General features: G+C 31.8%; 2 protein-coding genes across 2 annotated transcripts in view; one reads left to right on the top strand and one right to left on the bottom strand.

Moving 5' to 3' along the window:
- The window catches only part of LOC118748516 (tetratricopeptide repeat protein 28), a 61,964-nt gene extending 45,285 nt beyond the window's left edge, over positions 1–16,679 (bottom strand). Inside the window, exon 1 of the mRNA XM_036483022.1 lies at positions 15,850–16,679. The gene's annotated coding sequence lies outside the window, so the exon portion shown is untranslated. The remainder of the gene's footprint in view (positions 1–15,849) is intronic.
- Positions 16,680–21,578: 4,899 nt separating this feature from the next.
- On the top strand, positions 21,579–22,145 carry LOC118748213 (venom serine protease inhibitor). Its single transcript, XM_036482590.1, has 2 exons — positions 21,579–21,812; positions 21,906–22,145. The coding sequence occupies exons 1-2, from the start codon at positions 21,725–21,727 to the stop codon at positions 22,091–22,093; spliced, it is 276 nt and encodes a 91-aa protein (XP_036338483.1). The 5' UTR covers positions 21,579–21,724; the 3' UTR covers positions 22,094–22,145.
- The last annotated feature ends 1,906 nt before the right edge of the window (positions 22,146–24,051 follow it).

The following is a 24,051-nucleotide window of genomic DNA, read 5'->3' as shown; positions in this document are numbered from 1 at the left end:
ACCATGTCCATAGCCCCATCACAGTCACAGTCACAACCACAACCACGTTCACAACCACCTATGTTCATGTCCACTTCAAAACTTGAAAGCCACCGCAGATTGATTTTTTCTTTATTTGATTTGGTTTTTTTTTTTTTTAATATGCTGCTGCTCACTTTTCCGTTCGGCAGTTATTTATCCTGCCTTTTAAGTCTATTTACAGCTTTATTTGCTTGTTGTTAGCGAGTCATAACTACAAAAGGTTTATTTTATATGAGATTTTTTTTTCTCTTTCGATTTCCGCTTCTTATTATGTAGTCCATCAGATTTGGCTGGCAGCACCGAAGGCTGTTGAAAGCACGCAGATTTGTGGCTACTCAAGAGAACTGGAGCTGTGTGTGAATTTAGAGAAGTGAAGAAGAAAAGGGGGCAATAATGGTCAAGAGAGAAGAAGAGGAAGATATAATGGTAGAAAAAATGTGGCCACTGGAGCCAAGGTAAGCGTTATACTCATTGGAATATCCCAGACGCATCCTTACACGAAAAGATTTGCAAAACCACAGCTTGGTTTGTTTGCGTGCATTTTTTTGCGATTAAAAAAAAAAAAAAACAATTTAAACAAATTTTCACTTTTGGATAAAATCTGTTTCTTAATAGAAAAGCGTTTTGTTTTAATTCTTCTTCGTTTAGAAAATTTGTTAATCTTAAAATTTCATTGTTGATATTATACATAGCATAAAAAAAATATTCCTTATTTTAGATCTGTAGAAAAATTTCTAAAATTTATTTGACACGTTTAAAATTTCTTAACCTTTCGATTTGAAAGTTTTGTAAAAATTTTTGAGAATGTGTTTTTTAAGATTTGTGAATTGCAATTTTTTTGTAAACATTTTGCTTTTTGGATTTTTTACTTTTGAAAAAATTTTCATTTCCAAATCATGAAAAATGGAATGAAAGATACTTCATAAAGTTATGCAAAATAGTTTGTCATTTAATGTTTCTTACCTTTTTAGAGACGTTTTTTGGAATTTTCGCTAATATTTTTGTTTTTTGAAAATTCCAATTTAAAACTTTTTGGTGGTTAATTTTTATTGTTTTTGGGGTTGACTCCGAATTGTGTCGGTTTGTTTGAGTATGGTACACAAAAATGTAGGGGTCTTGGAATCTTCCGCCTTTCCAGGTAGAAAGGGCAAAAACTAAAAAATTCAGTGAGCTTACATAAGTAATACTGCGGTAAGAGATAGTAGAATTCTGTTGACAGGGTTATGATCCTGAGCGTGTTCGTATGCCGGTGGCATTTTGGCCAAAATCAATGATTTTTTCCCCCCTTTGGGGCCTCGAAGTCGTTGTATTTATGCAAAAAAAAGTTTCCTTACACATTTTGAATAGTCAATTTTTTTTGTGCATTTGCAAATTGATTAATTAGTCACTGTTTAGACTTTTTTAATGTGTCTGATTTAAAAAAATATATAAAAAATTCTAAATTGCTTCGAATTTTTTTGCAATCATTTTATATACACAAATTTTGACAGTTTAGCAAAAGTTTCAAACTTATTGAGGTTTTTTCCAGCTTACATAGTTTCTAAACATTTGTGAAAAAGTGCTAAGAATGTTTACTAGATTTGACTTCAAAATTAAAAAAGAAATTTCAGTTGACAGCTCTCAAGAAAAGAACGCTCGTAATTTTTTTCCCCAAGAAAATTTACAGCAAAGGCATTGTACTTTTTGAAACAACAGTAATTTATTTTGATAAATCGAGTAAAAATTCGGAAATTTAAATAAAGCAATTGCTTTCAGTCGGTTTCACTAGCAATTTAAATCAAAAATTTTAAATTTCATCTTTGCTCTAATATTTTGTTAATTTAAAATTTGAGTAGCCTTGGCATGCTAACGAAATATAAATCAAAAAGTAAAAATTATAAAAAAAATAAAAGAAAAAAAGATAAAGGTAAAAAGTGTCGCTCTAATTGAAAATTTACGAGTTTTTTATGTTAAAACAATAAAATCACACCGAAATGCCAAACTAAGTATGTAAATGCTTTGCGATAATAAAATTTTATACTCAGACCAAAAAGGGGTATTAAAAAGTAAATATTTATGGTTTTTATGCAAAAAATAGGCTTAGAACCTAGAGAGGCGTAGATTTCAATTGACAGTGCAAAAAAAAATAATTTAAAAAAAATGTTAATTCAATCAATGGAAATCGTAAAAAACTTGCTGGCCACTCAAAATCGCTCAGGGCGAAGCTTGCGGCAATATGCCACAGTTGTCGCAGCCAGTTAATGTTGTTGTTGTTGTTGTCCCATTTTTGCATACTATGCTCTTTATTATACTCGTACGCATTATTTTTATTATTATTGTTTTTATCACTAAATAAATATGTATTAGATATTATTATTAGTCGTAAAAAATTCCAAACGTTTTCAATAAAATCACAATGTGGCGCGTAATATTTGTGCGCAGGCAAACGCTTGAGAAGATGAGACTGGAAGCAACGCCAAATTACATGAAAAAGTAGTAAAAAATTAATTGGTTGTCGCAGAATTGGTTGTGCGAAGATGAGAGGTAGAGAATCTACAAAAAGTTGCGAAAAATGCGAACGACTCGATTACATTAGGGCGCATAAAAACTGGTCGCAGGTAGAGATAGCGATCCACTATAGCCGCCGTTATAGATGAGCCATAAAGTGGCAGATGAGCTTGAAATTGATTTTTTTTATGTTCTCTGACATTCGCAATAGAAAGCTTGTTGTTGCGATATGGACTCTACGGTTGACTTTATTTAAAGAATTTGAGCGCATGTAGATATTGGCTTCCGGCAGAGATGCATGAGTTTTTATTTATGTGAGAAAGATTTAAAGGTTAGCCGTTTTTGCAAACATAATTTTTTCTTTCATAAGCCTGTCGATAATAAGCTCGGGTGAGGCACAAGGAAGCAGACTGACAGGTGAGCTGTTTTAAGGTTTTCGATTCTGTATGATAAAAGCAAAGGGTACAAGAGCTGCTAAAGGTGGAGAGTGTCTTTAATCGCCCTGCAGGAAATGGGACTAGTTTGTAGCTAACTATTAACTAACTGGCATTCGACTAGTGGTAACTATTTATTAACTATTTCCTTTGGCCGTAACGAACTAATTTTGAAGGGCGATAGGCGCAAAATAGTGACAACTGGTTTCCTCTGCATTAGATGTCAACTAACTTGTAGTTAACTTCTTTTGGACATAAATATCAATAAGAAAACTAAAATTTTTTTTGCTTTTTTTACTTTTTTATTTATTTTTTTATTTACTTTAATTTCGATCTCCCATTTATTTGTCCTGAATACGAAAAAGAATCTGCGAAGTTCAGAAAAAAAGTGAACTGAAAGTAATTTTTGTGTGGATATTTAAATAGAAATTTGTAAAGAAAATAAAACTGCCGATAACATCTGCTTGACTCTTGCACGACTTTTTAACTGACTTAAAGTTAGTTTTGTCATAGCCAGTTAAAGTTAATAATTTATCGTACTGCCCCAAAAAAAGCTAACTAGAAGTTGGTTATTTTAATCAATTGATCACTTTTTTCTGCAGGGCGGTCTAGTTCAGCAGATGACATATATATAAATATATACGTTTATCAACTCATTTAGATCCATGATATGGCTTTTATTGAGATATGGTGATTTATGTCATGAAAACATGTCCGGAACTGCACTCGATCCCTTTGCTAATTTTAGATGGATAGTAGATCCATATTTAAGTAGTTGAAATCTATACTTTCATCAGCGATTATTTGGGGTCTCGAGGGACAGAGTAGCCTAACTGAAATTTAAAATAAAGTTGAGGTGCACCACCTTAAAATGCAATATTAGAATAGAAACGGTAATAGCCACAGGTCTTTTAGTTTTCTTTTACTATAATATGTAGCAACACGTAGGTGCAATGAACTTTTTAGTAAAAGACTGGATTTATTTTTTATAGATCCTTCTTTCTCGTATTACTAAACTTTTTTTGTAGATAGGCTCTCATGGCCTCATTTTATGTTCGTGTTTAATATTTTCTAGTTCTATTAAAATTACAGCTCAGAACTTATGAGCGGCCAACTTAGCATAGTAGAGTATATCGAACTTCTCATTGTTCTTCCCTTTCCTTTGCTCGAGCTGATGAATAAATCTCGAATCAAGAGCCTCCAGGTTATCCTGTCTTTGCTTACGCTGACATTGAAAAGACACCGTGGTTTTTGGTCGAATCGTTTCTCTCTCCGGTCGGGTTTGGGGGAGGGAAATAACGATATATGAATCAACGAAACCAGCATCTAACTTAGAACCCGTTAATATCTTCTCTGAAAATATATTATTACTCCATATGAGGTAAAAATTCCGAATTTATCGCAATTGTTATCGATAACACTGGTTGTCGATATAAATTGTTATCGATATTAGTTTTGTCATCGAAAGCATTACAGTTTTTTTTCATTTCCTCAAGATCCTTTTCCATGTAAATTTGATTTTGTGTAGGTTTTGGTACTGTTTTACTTATCTTTTATTTGCATGGAAGCATAAAAGACAAAAATAAAAATAAAAATTAAAAAAACCGAAGAAAATTCTATACCACTCAATGCGACCCTTATCAGTCGACATGTCAACTAGACTGTCAGTTTGAGGACCATTTAATCAGTTGGACATTTTCTTTTCTGCTTCTGTTTTTTTTTTGTTTGTGTTTTTTCTTTACTGTTGCGGCCCAATTTACGCGCAAATTACAGACATTTATGCTGCAATTTTGTTCGCTCACTTGAATATGTTCTTGTGTTTTTTTTCTCACATAAAAAATGATTGCGCTTGGTGCTGACAGTGCGAACGCGGCGAGATAAGAATTAATTGAATTTTGTTTACAGTAGTAGAGGGAAAATTCGATGAAGCGGTTACATACATATGTGTATATGTGTGTGTGTGAGAGTGCAACACCCAAAGTGGTTGATGCTTAATTGACGTACATATAGCGGCAAGCAGGTGTGCTACCCACACTCACACACACACACATGCAACCTATAGAATCCAGCAATGTAGGCGCTACTTAAATATGAGGGGTATGTACATATGTACTCGTATGTGGCTTGTGTTCGTTCTAGGCGCTTTTTTAAATTGTTTCTTTGCTACCCAATTTTCGGTTGCTGTTCTGATTGTTTTTTATTCACATTTTTTTTTATTTATTTAGTTTATTTTATTTTTGCCTCACTTATAGCATTTTTGTTCCGAATCGATTATCTCGACCGGCTGCCTGGCTACGCTTACTGTTTGTTAACTGCTGACCGCACAAGTGAAAGGCGCCCAATTCGGCAAAGTTTGATAGGAGTATCGAAAAAAAAAATTTTCTAATTATTTTTTACTTAAAGTAAACACTGTGAAGATAGCGATTAAGAAAATTGGGCAATTGCGCTGAAGTGGCTATGGCAGAGATATTGGAGGTCGTGTAAGCAACATCCGCTAGGTGGTTAACGAGCAATGCGCGTGGCTCACATGTGTTTGAGTGTGTGTGTGTGTACGGAATAGCTGTGAAGTGAAAGGTGCCACAGGTGCCACAAATGGCGGTTAACCGATCGCGCACACGTGATTAAATATTTCCATTTATTTGCTGAGCTCTCTTTTTTTGCCACATTTCTCGCGACTTTAAGGGCGCCAATAAGATTTGAAGATCAAGTCAGGACATACGTGGGTAGAAGAGAGTGCATCAGCGCAAGAGATAAGCGCTAACAGCAGCAAAGCTAAGTGAGTATGTTTTTGCTCTGTTGTCAGAAATGAACCAAATCGTTTGATAGAGTGAACGGTACAGGGGCTCATTTGGACGCCTTTAACATATTTCTCCTTTTTTGTAAAATTGCTATTTTGGTAAATGAGAAGATCCCAGAGCACTCCAGCGGTTGCTGCATTGATCCAACTTTCTACTTTTCCAAATCAACTTTGAAATGGTTTCCGAAAATTCTTCACCATTCTGAACTGAAATAGAAATGCTTTGTTCTACCCTCTTTAAGTACGCCACGATCACATTTCTAACTAATTGATGGAAGCCATTTTCAACCGCAGGCCTTGAAGCGAACATAAATGGCTTCACTGTGAAATATGAATTTCTGTACAGAAAAAAATCGATTTAAAGCTATCTCAAAAATATGCAACTAAAAAATAAGTCTGAAAATTAAATAATTCAAAAATTACAGAAAATGGCGATTCTTGCGGAAAAGTATATTGAAAGAAAATTTGACAATTCCTGCAGTAAAATGTAGAATAACTTAAAAAAATGTAACAACTTAAAAAAAGAAAATTCGGATAGCGCAAGAAAGATTAAAATTTTTTGTTTAAAAATATTTGATACAAAATGTGATAAATGCAAAATTAGAAAAAATATACATATATTACACGACAATTATAAAATAATACTTCAATAATTTTTTTATATGTACATGTGCAGAAAAAATATATTTTTTAAATGCATTTTTTAAATTTGTAAATTAAACCATGGTGAAAAATCTGGGCTTTTAAAATTATGTTATACAAAAAATATTCTAGGTACAAAAAAAAATAAAAGATTTTTGAAAACCTAAAAAAAAAAATGTATAAACTTTTTATATAAAGTTTTCTTTTGTAAAAACCTAGAGCAATGGTTTAATTTTTTCAAATCAAATAGAAAATAAAGTTAAAAAGGTAGCAAATTTCGGAAAAGAAAGCTTACATGCATATACGAATATTTTTTTTAAATTTAGTTAAAAAAATAATAGTTTCAAAAACATTTGAATAGTCTTTCAAAAACAAGCTTTTGAAATTTGTAAACAATTTTGATTTAAAAAAATATTGGTTTAAAAATTACTCAGTTACAAATGAGTAATTAAAAAATTTATAAATTTTGTGAAAAAATAACAGTTACCGAGATTAACTTGAATTATTTACATGTGTTTGAGTTGGTTATTCTAAATAACTTAGAATTTTTGAAAAGAAAACCTTGTTTTCGAAAAAAAATTAGATAAGCTATGAAAAAAAGTTTAAGTAATTTGCGAAAAAAAGCAGTAAAGTTTTCAAAAAAACTATACTTTTGAAATACATATAAAGCAATTATATTTCCAACATTTCTGTGTGAATTAAAACAAAAATTTAAGAAAAGTACTTACATACATACATACATATTTTTTAACGAATTTCTGTCCAACTGTTGGAGAAAAAGATAAATAAGAAAATAATATATTTTTTTTCAACATGCAAAATAAACCACGCAAAACAAAGAATTTTTTAAGACTTCAATTTTGGAAAAAAGGAAAATTTCAAATTAAAATCGCATTTTCTAATTCTTCGTATTAATGTACCCCACAAAAGTTGTGTATGCCCCAGCAGTCATAAATCTTCCGATGTCACACTTTCAAACGCTGAAACATTTATGAAAAGATTTCCACAAAAACGGAAAGTTATTGCTGCCGATTGGTTTCGGATTCGAATGCGCTGCAATTATCTCGCGCTTTTGTATTTTAATCTGCTTACTGTCAATAAATCATGCAGTACAACGCTACCACATCGCCACACCGCCACACCGCCACACCGCCACACCGCCACACGCTTGCGCAACAGCAGCAACTTGCCACAAGAGTTACGTCGTTACGTCCACAGTTATGTCAACGTTAAAGTGAAATATTTGCAAAATTCAATTAAAACATCAAAGCGCGAAAAAATAATAATAATAAATTCCAGCAACAACGTCGTCAATGTCACTTAGGCCACCGTACTGAAGCACTCACACACACACATCCATTGCTGACGCTGGAAAAAAAATGTAAATTGCCAGCGCAACAATGTTGCTGCGGTGCAGTGGCACGGTGGCGTCCGCGCAACATTAGCGGCTATTTAAGCGACAAAATGGACATTCATTGCAGCAACGCATGCAAAATTGTTAAATTGCTGATCGGCGGCCTGGCTGAGACGGCTGTTGTTGTTGTTTTCTTATTGCAATTTTTTCGAAATTTTCGTTTGCTGTCGCTAAGTTGTTAAAAACATTTACCAGCATTTTTGTAACAGGCAGCTTGCTTCTTCTGCAAGCGTTTCTTCTTCCACCTCGCTTTGTTGTACTTAAAGTTGATTAAAATATTTAGACGTTGTTCCATTGCTAACTGTTCGAAAGGCGGCAAGGCAATTACCATGTTGCTGCCGCGCTGAACGGATAGCCATCGATAGCGGCGGGCAGACAGTTGTGGCAAGTATTTGCGCTCTTTTGTAGTCAGCGGTTAAAGATGAGCCGAGCGCAACAGTAGCGAGCGGGAAAAATTGTTTTTAGCGAGCATTTTAATGACTTTGTAATTGTGCAGGAAAAATTGAAAAGAAATATGTTATACTCATATATGTATGTATGTATGTATATGCAGTTGTTGCACGATTGGTTAACAGTTATTTATGTTTTGCTTGCCTTAGAAATGCACTAAGCCTCCGATATTTTTATGGCATTCAAGCGCTGTAAAGAAAATACCAAAGACTTAAGCAACGAACCTGCTGTTGCTGGGTTAGTTAATCGCCAATTAGTCTGAGGGGAGGGAAGACGGCTTCGGCAAGCAGCAACGGATTGGTGCGATCAGTTATTTCTTACGTGTGCCAAATATTTTGGCAATGTGCTAAATTATAGGTAAATGAAATAGCTGTTTTTTTTTCTTGCTAATAGAGGTTAATTAACGGAGTGAATAGGAGTTTAAAGGATAAATATTTTCGCATTAAAAATACTCCCATCAGCTGCTTTGCTGTAAAATTAATTGAAAAAGAAGCAGAGCTTATAGAAAAGGAATCCATAAAAGTGTTTAGTGATATTTACATGCTATCATAAAGTTATTAAACGAAATTGTAAACTTTTTTCTTGCTTTATTTTATTTGAAATAATGGGAGACGGAAGTCAGGAGAAAAAACGCAAATTTTACTATTAAAATATATTAAAGGTTTGAAAAAAACTAAAAAGAAAGAACTAACCGAAAACAAGAATCAAAAATTGTTAGAATTTTTTTTTTATAAATTTTTTTATAAAAAATTTAATAGGTTGTAAATACTACAAGCTACTTGTTGACATGAGAGAGTTATTATTTGGAAAAAAGTTCCATAACCGAGAAGATAAATGTTTCAAAGGCGAACATTTTTTGTGCACAGTTTTTGTATTCGAAAGTTCAACCAGTTTATATAAAATTATATATTTATTGAGAAAAAACACGTTTTTATACCAATGAAAAATACTATAAAAAATTCATTTGCCTAAAGCATAAAGATTTAAAGGTTTAGAATTGCTACCAAAAACTTTAATATAAAAGGTATATTTGGTTTTATATATTTTTTAATTAAAGAAACAAAGAAAGTTTTAAAATCAAAAATGGAAAATTGAGTTTCGAGTTTTATGTGTTAAATTAGAATTTCTTAGTGTAAAAGCATCCAAATGTTATAAACGTATATTTTTTTCATAATACTATAAGAAATATTAAAAAAGCTATACATTTTTTTTGTTTAACATCAATGAAGCAAAAATTTTTTTAAAACATGTTTTATAAACTCGAAATTTTTATTTAATTATCAACAAATAAAAAGTAATTTTTACTAATATCAAACACATTTTTAAAACACTACATAAGCTGCAAAAGAATGTAAAGGTTTCGGAGTGAAAATTTACCTTTGACAGTTTTTTAAATCTTTTTCAAATAAAAACAAAAAAATCGAAAAATAACAATTTTCTAAAAAAAAATCTAACATTAAAAACAACTTGTATAAAATTTTTGCCAAGATATAAAAATTTCGAAAATAATATTCCAAATGCAAATTTTTTCTGTACCCCACAATGCATCAGCTAGTAAAATATTCCACCTTAAATCTCTATAGTTACGCTAAAAATGTACTGTATATTTTATCGGATGTTAAAATTCTTGGGGGTCAAATTATAGGATGTGCCAAATGTACTACGTAGAAAAAAAATTAAATACAAAAATTCTAAAAATTATGAAAATAGGAAAAAAAAGCTCTCGCCACCTACCGGCTAAATTTTTGTTGAGTTATTTGCTTCCATGTAGGTAATAAATATACATTCCAAATTCGAACCAAATCTTTCATATTGCATTATCAGTGGCTCCTGAGCTAAGTTTGGAGTTTCAAATCTCTAGCTGATCGAGAAGTTGGTTAAAAATTTATGGCAAGATTTGAACCAAACCAACATACATACATACATACATAGAAAGTTAAATAAAAGCTTGTAAAAATAACAGCCGAATTCAGAATTGGACAAAACAGTTCACATATAAATAAAAATTTTGGCGAATTGATAACCTCCTCGTATATTTGAAGACGGTTAAAATATTTTTGAAATGCGTGCAAGCTTCTTCAAAATTTAAGATTACTAAAAAAAAATCTTTAAAATTTCGAAAATTTTTTTTAAATAATTTTTTGCAAAGCTTTGAAAAAAATTTCAAAACTTTTTGAAAAACTTGCCATGATATACAAAATTTAAAAAAAAGCATTCGATATGATTTTCGATTTTTTATTATTGCCAAATATATTTTTTAATATACGATCTTCGAAACTCAAGATACATATTTTTTATATTTTTTTTTTGATTCCCTGTACCTCACAAAAAAATATAAAATTTTAACAGAAGTATACAAAACGTTTATCGACCAATTAAATACTATGTGTGTAGTGCATTTCTTCTTTTATCTGGTTTTAAAAAGGAAAAAATATTCTTTAAACGCCGCTCAGCGATTTGTCTTTTCCCTCCATTTGCTTTCATGCTTTCTTCTTCAATGTTTTTTGTCATTTATTTATTTATTTTTGTTGGTTTCCATCGCATTCCACAGCACAAGAAAAAACGTTTGGTTACATACAGAAAAAAAGAGATGCAGCCAAAAAACAGAAGATGCCACAAAACAATAAAATAAATATGTAACACTCGCATGCCATCTCCTCAGCTCAGCGCAACAATAAACAATGACAACAATAACAATGACAACAATAAAAAAATACGATTTGCGCCATCGCTGTTGTATATACATACGTATAAAAAAAATGAATAAAAATAAAAGACACACCGCGCAGACCATGAAAAAAGTTGCATAACTTGTTTCTTTAAACTTTAGTGGCTCTCCGCGCGCCTCACCGCGCCTCCGCGCCGCGCATTATTTGGTGCTGTGGCCCTCCATGACAAATGCCGAGCTGCAGCAGCTGCCCTCATTCGCTGTAACTTTATAAAAAAAAAAAAATACTTTATTATGCACATAAATGAATGACCAAATATTTAAGTGAATGCAATGCAAATGTATGCAAATACAATGGAATGAATATTTATATATTTTCTTAATGATTTGCATTCGGCTGCTGTGAGTCAAATCAACGCCACCATCGCCCAGCCAATTGCCGCCAAACAGTCTGCTGCGCCACAGAATTCTGAATTGGAATGATTGCTTTCGAAGGTGTCAATCACTAATTTATTGCTTGCTTTCTTGTGGCTGTTGTTGTTATTTCTGTTGCTGGTATTGCAATTTGTGTAGTTTTTGCTAGCATTTATTTGTTGTTTTTGTTGTTGTTTTACAAGTTCACGTACACAACGCGTAGCTGTCGACTGTCGTGAAGGTTGCTGCTGCTGCTGGTTTCTCCCTCTAAGGCAAGTTCGTCGCTTAAGTCTTTTGTTTTTATCGCAAACTGTGCAGGCGTTGCAACTTTTTTCTCGCCTTCGCCTGTTATTCTTCGTATTTGTACGCCATTAACAAGCTTTCGCAGCGGCAGCAGCAGCAACAGCAGCAGCAACAGCAGCTAATTAACCACTTGTCCGGGCTGTCATGTTTGCTGGATTTATTTTTTGTAATTTTTATTTATGCATTTTGAATATCGACGCGGAAAAAGATTGTGAAATAAAATGTGGAAAAAATCGAAATGTGACTAATTGGCGGCGAATATGAATCATTTTTTTATTTGCGTTTAATTTGTACTATTTTTTTTTAAAAGACTTTCTATGTTTCATGTGAGAAATCTAAAGATCTTAAGGGAAAGGACACCACAAGTGGGTGTTTACAAGATGATCGTTGCTTTATTGCTTTCTTAATTGTATACTACAGCTTCATATTACTCTCCTCCAGTATAATATTCCGTTACCAAAACTCAAATTTAGTAATGTAATCTCAAAAAGACTTCTGAAAATAATCTAATCACTATGGTAAGCGATCTTTTTAGCCACCAACATCAACACCCCCTCAGGCACTAAATCAAATTCTTGAAATGAAATTAGCATAATTACCAAATGCAGAGTTTAAAATTCCTCATAGCTAATTAAACAACAACAAAAATACCAAATTAATTACCAAAGCAACCACAAACACAAAATTATAAAAAGCTAGTTCCATTCATTTTCGAATCACACAAATTGGCGCAGAATGTCATAGAGAAGTCAAAAATTTCAATAAATTAGTTAAGAATTTATTATTTAATATTACAATTATCGAAATGGCTAATGGCGTTCACATAAAAAAGACCGCCAAAGTAGCTGCTAAGCAATGCAAAGAAGCCAACTTAGGTGAGTTAGCAGCTTATAAGTGGCCAGAAAGGCAGGCAAAGGTAAAATAGTGACAAAGGTAGAAGAATACAAGAGGCGTAATAACAAAAAAGAACATAATCATGCTAATTAATACCCACAAAGTAGTCATATACTGGCGGCCACTGACCATTGGGCTTGGAAATAACTGAAACAGAAGACATACAAGGGAAAACGAAAAAACCCAAGAATCTTTTTTTGTGTTACTAGAATTTGTGTTACTAGAAAACCTACTCACTGATAAATTTAGAGATTTTTTCGAAGGGTGTAAGTGTTGAAAAAATATTTTTTTTTTAAGTAACCTTTTTTATAGTTTTTAAATCGTGTTAATCGCAATTTTTCCAAAAAGTTAAAAAAAAATTATTTTTAAAAACCTATTTTTTTTTTATTGAAACTATAAAAAAAATGTATTTTCGGGAACTAAATTTTTATTTAGATATATGCGGCTGCTGTGTTGTAATGGTTAGAGGTGCGCAACGCCTTCCGCCGGCGTTTCCGTCAAAAAAAAAAATAAAAAAAATAAAAAAAAAAAGGTTTTCGTAATAGCGGTCGCCCTTCGGCAGGCAATGACAAACATCCAAGTGTATTTTTACCATGAAAAAGCTTCTCCTAAAAATACAACCGCCGTTTGAAGTCGGCGAAACGCTATTCTATTATTATTATTATACATATGTTCATTAGGATGCCTCACCAATTATAATTTTTTTTTTTATATTTTAAGACCCAAAATATTCCGGAAAAATATTAAAATTTACATGCGTGCGCTGGACCAATGTGGAAATTCCTCCAAAAATCTCATTCAGCCTTATCATGACTTTCATTTTCCCCGAACCAGTTCACTTTTCAGTTTTGGTTTCCATGGTTTTACTATGGGCGGATGACAAATTTTCGGGTGAATTTTATTCAGGCGAAACTCGGGATAAGGCAGATTATGTATTTTGATTTGGTTGATAAAATATCTTTAACATTTTTATGCAGACCTTCTAAGCTTTATCTTCAGCTATAATTTTAAACGATTGTTTGCGAAAAAAAATATTTTTTAAAACTAATTTAATAAACAAACTCGTGTTTTGGAGGTATTTTCAAATTGGTCCAGCTGAAATTTTAATATTTTTCTAAAATATTTTAAATTGTCAAAATATAATACATTTTTTAGTTCCGATGGAAAAACAGTATCGTTAGTTTGCATGGAGAGTGATGCATCTTAATATACCAAACCTAATTTTTCACAACGTAGCTCGTAGTATTGATTAATATTTTTTGAAAATTTTTTACTAAAAACATATTTTTTTTTTAAATCTTTCAAGAAAAGTTTTGAGTAAAAATAATCAGCCTTATCATAAGTTTCATTTTCCCCGAACTGGTTCACTTTTCACTCTTGCTTTCCATGGTTTTACTATGAGCGGATGACAAATTTTCGGGTGATCCTTTTTTCAGGCGAAACTCAGGATAAGGCAGAATATTTTTAAAATCTTGTAAGAAAAGTTTTGAGTAAAAAATTATTTACATTTTTAAGTCGTGTTTTTAGGAAAATTTTCTAAATTAATTTATCGGAAATTTTGATTTTTTTTTTATATTTTTAGATAAATATTTTTAATACTAAATATTTTTAGTATTAAATAGTTTTAGTCCTGTTTTTAGAAAAATTTTCTAAATTAATTTATTGGAAAGTTTTGATGTTTTTTAATACTATTAGACATTTTTTTTGAATATACCAAAAACTATTTGCTGCTAATTAAAAACAAAATGTACTCTTATTTTTAGTTAAATAAGTAAGAAATTAATAATTTTTAAATTTAAAATGAAATGCTGATAAATTTTTGAAAATTTTTTGTTTTATTTTGTCAATTAAATTTTTAATAAACCTGTCTCAAATTCCTGTTTAAGAGACCTCAAGCTTCAACTTAGAACAACTATTTTTGGTTCTTCAAAATCATTGAATAACTGCTTCAAAAACAAAAAAATTTAAAAATTGAAATTTCAAGCTTCAAAATAAAAAAAGCATTGCAAATTAGTTTTAAATATTCGCTAGTATTATAAAAAGTAACTTTTCACTTGGTTTGAAGCATCATGATACAAAAATGATAATTATAAAAATTCGATGTTTAAAAAATACTTTACGTAAACTTTTTTTTTATTTTTTGGTTTCTGATTTAGTTAATGTTATGTTAATGTAGCAGTTAGTTCGAAAGACCAACTCACTTGAACCTTGCAGGTGCATTGTGATATCGCATCAATCGAGGGAACATCAGTAACTATTTTCCACGGAACCATTTCGAAGCTCTTATGAAGCGTAGGATTGGTTTTATTCCTACACGGGATATTTCCTTAAGATTGTTGTGCTCTTAACTTCAACTTGGAGCAACTGCAAAAGAAGTGTGCGACTGTTTCTTCCTCCTCCTCATCTCTACAATTTTCTGTAATATTTATGGAAGAATGTTCCTAAACTCAAAGAGTGCATGCCAAATAGCCAATGACCGTTTTCACAAGTCATGACCTTCTAAATGTTCTCTCTTGGCGAGGCTGAGCAATTCTTCTTTCTGTTTCTTATGAAGTCGCGGCCAAAGAAGCCCAGTGGTTATACGAGTGCCCATGATCTATTCGCCTCTTTAATAATGTTGTTTCTAATACTTAATTTGCAGGTTGCCAGAGGGATCCAAAATTTACCTCTGTTAGAAATTTACCTCTGTAGAAATTCGAATTTAAATTGTTTTGGTCGTAATGACTTATGTATTTGAATGAAAAAATCGACTTACATATATAAATAGTTACAGTATATCACAAACAAAAAAAAAAAAAAAAAAAAAAATAAAAAAAATTATAAAAGTATAAATAAATTAAAAATCTCTTGGAGCATATTCGGCAGTACCGGCCGATATTTTTCCGACGGCAGCGAGAGTTACAAAAGCCCATACATACGTATGTTTGCATGTTATTTTTCAGAACTTTTCTTAAAATATAATAGGTAAGCAAATAGCGTCTTTTGTATCCTGAAGCTGGTGGGATGGTTAAGTTCATAGATTCTCAAACCTATTTCGTTCACAGCCAATGTGCGAAAAATTATTATTTACAGCCGCTCTAAATTATTAAACTCGAAATTACAATTCCAATTTTAACTTAACGCCCCTAATCACCTGTGAGCTTCGTACTGGGTGGGGTGTCGCCCCTTTTGAGAGAGACTGATTCGGTTGCACACTTAGCATATTGCCTCGAAATTTGCGTCCTTGTATTAAACTCTCTATGATTTTTTTCTAAGTAATTTCCTCAAAGAATTTTTTTTCCAAATATGAACAAATCTAATATACTTAAATCCACTATTTTCTTACCTCAGCCATTGTGGTGTGGCATTTTTCATTACAATGTTTTTTTTATTCACGCAGCAAATACTCGAATTGCTCGCCACAAGTACGCCTTCTTCCACAGCAATGGTCGCTGTTCGTGTTTGTAAATTTTATGGTATAGTTAAGTGTGCCACTAAGCGTTGAGCGTTGCTTAAAAACATTTACTGAAAGGCCAAATTGCCTGGTTTTCCACTATCTCTATCCAAAAATCAACTTCCTCACAAAATCTGCGCAAATATTTCAACAATTTTCTTCAAAATCTTACACATTTCCCTCAACTCGTTTACATTTTTTCGCATTCGTTTTGTATGTTTAATTCTTTACCACCGCTTCGGGCGCTGTGACGACACGTTTTTACCATTGGCCCTCTTCTTTACTCTTTTTGTTTCTCTGCTTCACATCGCCACCAATACCACTTTGCGCAATTTTGTGCAGTCGGAAGAAGTGGAATTTTTCTTTGCAAAGATCGCATTCACTATTTACAAACCGAAATCTTTGCGCCGCAAACGCTCTTGCCCCATTGCTATAGGATTTTCATATTTTTTCACCGATTTTCCGCGTTTGCATTGAAAATATTTCTGCATATTTTCACACTTTACATATAGATTTTCTACTTCTTTGACTTTTGCACACGCGCACATGCGCTCCTCACTCGCTTACCGCGTTCGTGTACCACTGGCTGGCACTGTATGTGTGCTATGTTAAGGTTGTGTGGGTAAATAGCGCCGTTGCGCATGCGTTTTGCCGCTTAAAGAATTTTAAAGTTGTAACACGCTCGCGCTGTCGAAGAGAACTGATCACAGCAAGTGGCCGCTGAGTGCTGGTCAACTCTGGAAATGTTGTGTTTTTTAATGCAGTTGCTAATGTGGTGGTAAATACCAAATGCGTGTGTGCATTTTTGTAGGTGTGTGTGTGTGTGTTTAGTTTACCTGTCAGTTGGCCAATTGGTACAGGTGTGGTGGATTAGATAGTGTCTGAATGGTGGAAGGGGTGATGTTGCCATATTGGATGCACAAATTGGAAAATATTTAAAAAACTGAAAATTAAAAATTTCATTGAACTGAATTTAATGCAACAAATACATTTGATTACCATCTGAAATGAAGCGTTCTACAAGTGTTCTCTTATTTTTTGGAATCCATGAAAATCGTGGTCTTACATAAGATACTTATAACACTAAAAACTTGCATTACACAAAAAAAAAGATTTTTTTTTCTAAATTTGATAGATTTTTTTTTTTTAATCAATAATTGTTTAATTTGGGAAATTTTTAACATTTTTTAATTCACGTGTTCAACTTTCCTTAATAGTTTAAAACTGATTTTAATGAAATTTAAAACAATAAAAAAATTTAAAACTTTTCAAAATATTGACCCAAATTTTTTTTTACATTAAGGTTTGTTTAACAAAATATTTACATAGGTTTTAGTGATATTTACAACTTATTAAAGCTTAAACTTGCATTACAATAAAAAATTTAAAAACTTTACTAAGTTTTGACAAAAAATTTAATTTAATTAATATTTGTTTAATTTGAGTAATTTTTACTATTTTACAACGCTTTTATCAACTTGCAATGTTGTGTTCCAGAAACTTTCAATGTTGTGTGTCCGACACCATAAAGCAAAGCTTTGAAAAGCTCCTATAAAAAAGCATAGTGAATAGGGCGAGGTAGATGACATCTAGAGGTCGCCCTATGTACTACGTTTGCTACACCGGAAATAGAATTCCCGCCATTTCTTTAAATAAAACTAATTGGTGCTCGTTTGTATGTACATACATATGTAAATGCATGTGTGTGCACCTTTCTATTAATATCGTTGAATTATTTTAATATCTATTGCAAACTTTTATTCAGACAGGACTAAAAATAGAAAATAAATAATATAAAAAAAACTTTTTAATATACAACGCTTTTATAAATGGACCAAAAAGTTGAAAATAATACTTCTCAGTCCCATAGAATATGTTTTGATAACTTTTGATTTTGAAATTTTAGCAAAAGTCATTATAAACAATCTATGAAATTGAAAATGAAAAGCGTGGGGCGCATGTAATACACTTGAATTGATATGAAAAGTCATATATGAATGTATGTATGTGGGTATATGAATAACGACCGCTTAAAATCGATTTCAAAGTTCTACTTTCGCTGTAGACATTTTAGGTCTACGTTATGTAGTTTGACTATTGTCAATTAAATCGAATGCTTTGTATTGCATGCGCTCCACGTTTTTCATTTTCAATTTCATAGATTGTTTATAATGACTTTTGCTAAAATTTCAAAATCAAAAGTTATCAAAACATATTCTATGGGACTGAGAAGTATTTTCAACTTTTTAGTCCATTTATAAAAGCGTTGTATATTAAAAAGTTTTTTTTATATTATTTATTTCAATTCACGTGTAACGATTCCTTATATTTTCAACTTTCCTTAAAAAAAAAAAATTTTAAATCTTTTAGGGTTGAAAGTATCTTATGCAAGACCACCTTATTTCAGAATATTTGAGTTTTTATTGCTGGCATTTTTTTGATTTGAGCATGATTTTTTTTTGTGAAATAAAATGATATACATTTTTCAGACCGTCCCAAGTGAGATTTTAGCAACCAAAAAAAGTAATATTCTAAACGAGTTTTCTTGACAAAAAATTAATTTATTTTCTAAAGCTCACTCCAAAACAACAAAAGAGAAAATGCTTATTTCTTGCCATTGGTTGATTCCACCAAGAGAGTTTATTTTGGAACGGATTTTCATATTACTTTTAAAATATTGATTTGGATACAAATCGAACGCCGCATTGTGCTCTTTTAGTGGTATCTTTCTCGCTAATTTTTTAGGAAAGAAGCCACCTGCAACTTCAGAATCAGTCACGGGCGACATTTGTGACAAGACCAATTAATTTCTTTTAGCTTTTGCTTTAACAATTCATAGGCAGATGTCGCTAATCATATAATCGATAGTTGTTAGAAATTGTCGAGCCGGTAGGTCTGCACATCAACTTATACCCTTAGCCAGAGTTGGCCTAGGTTCCTCTTCCATCTTCTCGTAACCGTCTCGAACAGGCGAAGCAGGTGCAAAGTCAACTCGACAACAACGGCATAGGTCGTTAGACCAGATCCCTATCTTGTGCAGGTGATCTCTTAGTCTGCAGTGACCCATCAGAGAACCTGTTATTATCCTTAACCTCTCTTTGGGGAGGTTTATGATTGTCCTGTAGCTTTTCTTAAGGTTGTAGCCTCGCAGTAGGCATTTTGCCTGGCCTGCGGTGCTACGCCAGTGTTGATCTCTAAGCCTGTTCCTCTCCTTCTTGATTGATTGTGCTAGGTCCGATCGCAAGGAAGGGCTCAGGCCCTATAGGCGATGAGGCGACTGCCATTCTGGCTAGCCGGTCCGCTTTCTCGTTACCAACAACTCCTATGTAATCTCAATGCACTCAAGAACCAAGACCGACTTGACCTCAAATGATGAGAGAGCCTTGAGTAATTTCTACGTAGGTTTATCTTTGCACACAGACTAATGATATAGACCTCCCCTTGAAAGATACTCGGGTATGGCCCCATGGGTACCGAGAGCTTTCTATTACATTTCTATAAAAAAATTCTAAATTTTCAATTCGTACGAAAACAAGAATACGACTTCTACTTCTCAGCTTTCAAATTCTCAATATGAGATACTTTGATGAAGCTGCAACTGCCAAGTCGCGAGCTTCAACTGTCTCGCTATGCATCAGTTTTGCAGTAGTTGAGTGACAATTCTGGAATTTTTATTGCATAATAAAATGTGTAATGGAAATAAAAAATCCAAAAATCGAATACAGGACAATTTTTTTTTATAAAAAAGTCATCGTTACAGAAGTGTACCAATTGGGACTATTTCAGAACGCCTTCTTCTGAAGAGAATATCGCCGCTTCGTCGGAAATGTCTATGCTAAAAAAAGTTATTTGATAACTTTGATTTGGAATAGATGAAGTGCCAGTACCACGTCTTTTCCAAGCTAGCTGGACGGGTGTCTCCACCAGTTCAATTTGCTGCGGGGATGTTGTGCGAAATATTATTCACCACACTCGTATTACCGATCTTCATTCGCGTCACAGCGCAAAAATAAAGTATATTTTTGGGTGGTTGTTTTTCTCAGCATACGCTTATATGTTTAACTACTTAGCTTTGGGTTTAAGTGATAAGATTAATTCTACAGATATCTTTATAAATTTTACTGTCACCTTAATATATGTATATATACATATATATATATATATATATATATATCGCTCATTAGCTACAAGAACACCATATTTCAAAATCAAAAGTGAGAAAAATGGTTTTAAAGTATTTGGTTTAGGGAACTGTCTAGGCAAAGTAGAAATATGCACATCTTTGATTTTGTTATAACAAGAAATTTTTTTTCTCTTTACAGGTGAGTTTTGCTGATTTTCACTTACGTATATTGAAAGTGAATGACTTGCAATCAGTAAGTACAAAAAACTAGTATAAAGCACACAAAATACGAAATAGTGCGGAAACCAATATGGAAACGACCTTCACCCATCTGTTTAATGGATGAATTCTACTTTGTATGAAATTTAATATGTTAGGAAATATTTCGCGAGTGAGGTGGCTGAAAACCTCCTTGCCAGATATTTTTAATTAAATATTAAAATTTTTTTGTTTTTAAATTTTGCTCTAATTTATCTAATGAACAAATTTCATATATACCAACCATAGAATAGTATCGCCTATAATAACTACTCTTCCGTCAATCTAAGCTTTTTTTGGCTTAGAATTAAAAAAAAAATACTCTTTTGAGCCCACCATACATTTTTTAACTAGTTGCAGATTCTAGTTGAAGAACTTATTCTGCCTGAGATCTATAGATCAGAGTATGAACCGTAATTTTTTCTTTTTATTTTTGAGGATATTCAGAAAAAACAACGTTCACATTTAACACATAAAAGCTCCCCAAATAGTTCCGACATGATTAAAAAACTCTCGAAAAAAAGAACATTAAAAAAATCTAAAAAAAAATTAAAAAATACAAAAATTTCGATATATTCTGTAAAGTCCCAAAGGATTCCGAAAAGTTTCAAAAATTCAAAAACATTTAATCTATAAAATACGAAAAATCAAAAAAAAAACGTAAAACAAAATACGAAGTATCCCGAAAAGCCCCAAAGGAGATTCGCGAAATCATGGAAAAATTCCGAAAAAAAAACAAATTTAAAGAATCTCGAAAATTTCCTAAAAATTCGGAATAGTTCCGAAATATCTCAAAAACCTTCGTTAAATCACAAAAACATTCTAAATAAATAAAACAGGAAGAATCGCCCAAATTCTGAATGGAGCCGAAAAATCCTGCAAGTCTTTATCTCGAAAAAAAAAACCGAAAAACGGCAAAAAATCCGAAAATCTAGAAAAATTCCTTAAAATCCCGAAAAATTAAACACGAAGACTTCCTAAAAGTCTTCTTTAGATGGTTTAGAAGTTATAGCTGCTCATCTGATATCAGACTTCTCCCGGCGCTCTGCCAGTTATGAACCGCGCCACGCTGACGATGAACGTCAGTGGCCTTTACTTTTGAGTTAAGTACGCCGTGCAGTCTTTTAGAATCTGAACTTTGTATTATCATCTGGTCACCTTGCCATACCATTGACAGTTAGCGGTGCTTTACCGCAGGTTATCTTAACTCATCGTCGCAATATAAAATCACAGCCAGCTAGCTGGTTAAAGCTTCAGTTAGCAGCTGCATATCCGAAGCGAAACACGTTCAGTTCTTTTTTTTTAGAATTAGCGCGCGGCCAAGCTGAGCAAATATTTTAAATTTCTGTTAATCAAAACAAAAGCTTAAACATAAAGCAAGCAAACATGTCCCAAACGCGCTTCATTCTGCTGTGCGGTTTCATTTTGTTTATCTGCTGCAGCTTAGCGTTGGTGAGCGGGCAACGGGGCATAAGTGAGTTTACTAATAAGAATTATGAAATCGTTGCTATGTGTGTTTTTATTTTGTAAGAATATTAAATTTCTTGCTCTTCTTCTTTCTATCCAGCTCCAAGATTGTGTCCACGCCACGAGACTTACACCTCCTGTGGCCCATCTTGTCAAACCGAATGCGCTACGTTGAATCAGCCATGTTTGATAAGACATATCCGCTGTCCCGATGGTTGTTATTGTAATGCGGGCTATGCACGTAATGCTAACGGTGTTTGCATTCCCCAGTCGCGGTGCCCGAAGTGATGAAAGTAGTAGAGAAATATGCGAAAAATAAATAATAAAATTCGATTATTAAAAAAAATAAAATTTCTATGCTTTTAACATAAAAAATAGGGGAAAGGAGATTACATAACAAGGTAGGCCCCTTGGGTATAAGTGTAAAGGGAACCACTCTCTCTAGTCTTTCAAACTTATCCTAACCTTACATTTAAATTTGTTAATGCATTTTTTAATTTTCATTTTTATTTGAAAATGTTTCAAAAATTAATAACCAAACTCCGAATGAGCAGCTTTAATTTCCACCATGGCATTTTATTGTTGTTTTTACATAGATATCAAGCTCGATACAACCTCGATTCTTGATTAAAAATTTAAATTCTTAATTATAAATAAGCTGGTTTTTATCTAAATGTTTTGTAAATTTATATAGTTTTTCTTTGAATAGCTTTGACAAATTCTAATTACTTTAGCAAAATTAAAATGGACCGTTGTCTTTTTGCTTAGCGTTTTTCACAAATTTTTTGATTCTTTTTCTTACTTTACTTCTCCAAATATAAAATTTTTTTTTAAGTTAGATTAAAACTTTTTACTTGTAGATATTGCATGACACTTACAAACTAATGTTTTTGATAAAGCCTCAAGAGCTTTTTCGCTCGGGCTGTCAAGTTCTCGTGTTCTTTTCTCAACATCTTCACATGCATATTGCATGCTCTTTCTTTAAAATGTTGCACTCTGATAATGTCGCCACATAAGAGGGTGACAGTTTTTTCGAGAAAAGAAAACTTCATAAGCATTCGCGACGCTTTGCACGCCTTAAGAATTCCCTAAATATTTTTAAAATTTTTTAAAAAGGTTTAAAAAACGAAATGTTTTTTTTTCAGTAGTAACTCAGTAACAAAAATATTTTTCTAATAGTATTTGAAAATTTTAAGCGTTCCAACCAAATTTTTTTTCTCAATATAATTTTTAATTTGTAATTTTTTTAACAATATTTTCTTTACAAATGTGTTTAACAAAATTTTTAAATCTTCAATTTTTTATTTATTTTTTGATGTTTTTATTTATTATTTTACAATTATTTTCTTTAAAAAATATTTCAACATATTTATTCTTAAATAAATTTTTTTGAGAGTTTACAATAAATCATATTTTAATTATTATAAAAAGAAAAAATTTAAAGATAAAAGCTCCGGATAAATCCGTTGTATATTTTTAGAAAGCAATTTTAAGCACTTTTTTTAAATATAGTTGATTTTTAACTATATTTTGTTGATAAGCTTTGTTAAATCAAGGTTTGACAATTTCCCTAAGTGTTTTTAAAAATGAAAATTTGGTTGTAAAATATTTATTCTAAAAAATATTTTTTTTGTTGATTTTTTTCAAAAGGAAAGAAAATTAAATGTTCTTATTAATTTTATTTATATATTTTCTTATGAAAAGTATTTAAAAACGTAACATTTTTTTAAAATTAAATTTAGCTTAATTTTTAAAATGCAGTTTAGTTATTTTTTTTAATTAAGTTTAGTTTTTTTGTTTTGAGCTTCTTCGTTAAATTAAATTTGGACACTTTTTTTTAGTGAAAAAATTTAAAGTTTCTAGTCCAGCTCCTTATATGTTAGAAATTAATTGCAACCAAATTTTTTATAAATATTTTTTATAAAATTTTTAACTTTATTTTGTTAAGTTTATTCAGAATTACAAATAACTACATTTTACTTATTTCCAGGTGAAATTATTTAATTTTACTTTTACTACTTATGTATCTTTACGCAATCAGAAAACGCGATGTTAATTTCCTTGAAATATATGTTTGTGCTATTGGGGACTTTTTTTTAAATATTTTTATGCTATTGTTTTTCCAGCTTTGAATATGTAAACAATACATGAACACGTTTAATAATAAACTTGAAAAAAAAACTAAAACACTTGTGTAAATACCCTCGCAAAAATTTATAAATAAAAGGCCTTTGATTTAATTGTGA

The sequence above is a fragment of the Rhagoletis pomonella genome, unplaced genomic scaffold, assembly GCF_013731165.1.
Source record: "Rhagoletis pomonella isolate Grant_MI unplaced genomic scaffold, Rhpom_1.0 Rhpom_scaffold_00013, whole genome shotgun sequence".
NCBI lineage: Eukaryota > Metazoa > Arthropoda > Insecta > Diptera > Tephritidae > Rhagoletis > Rhagoletis pomonella.
This window is presented reverse-complemented; position numbering and strand designations above follow the sequence as displayed.

Coding starts and splice junctions, on each gene's coding strand:
- LOC118748213 (XM_036482590.1), top strand. CDS start 21,725: ATGTCCCAAACGCGCTTCATTCTGCTGTGCGGTTTCATTTTGTTTATC. Junction 21,813..21,905: donor GAGCGGGCAACGGGGCATAA/GTGAGTTTACTA, acceptor CTTTCTATCCAG/CTCCAAGATTGTGTCCACGC.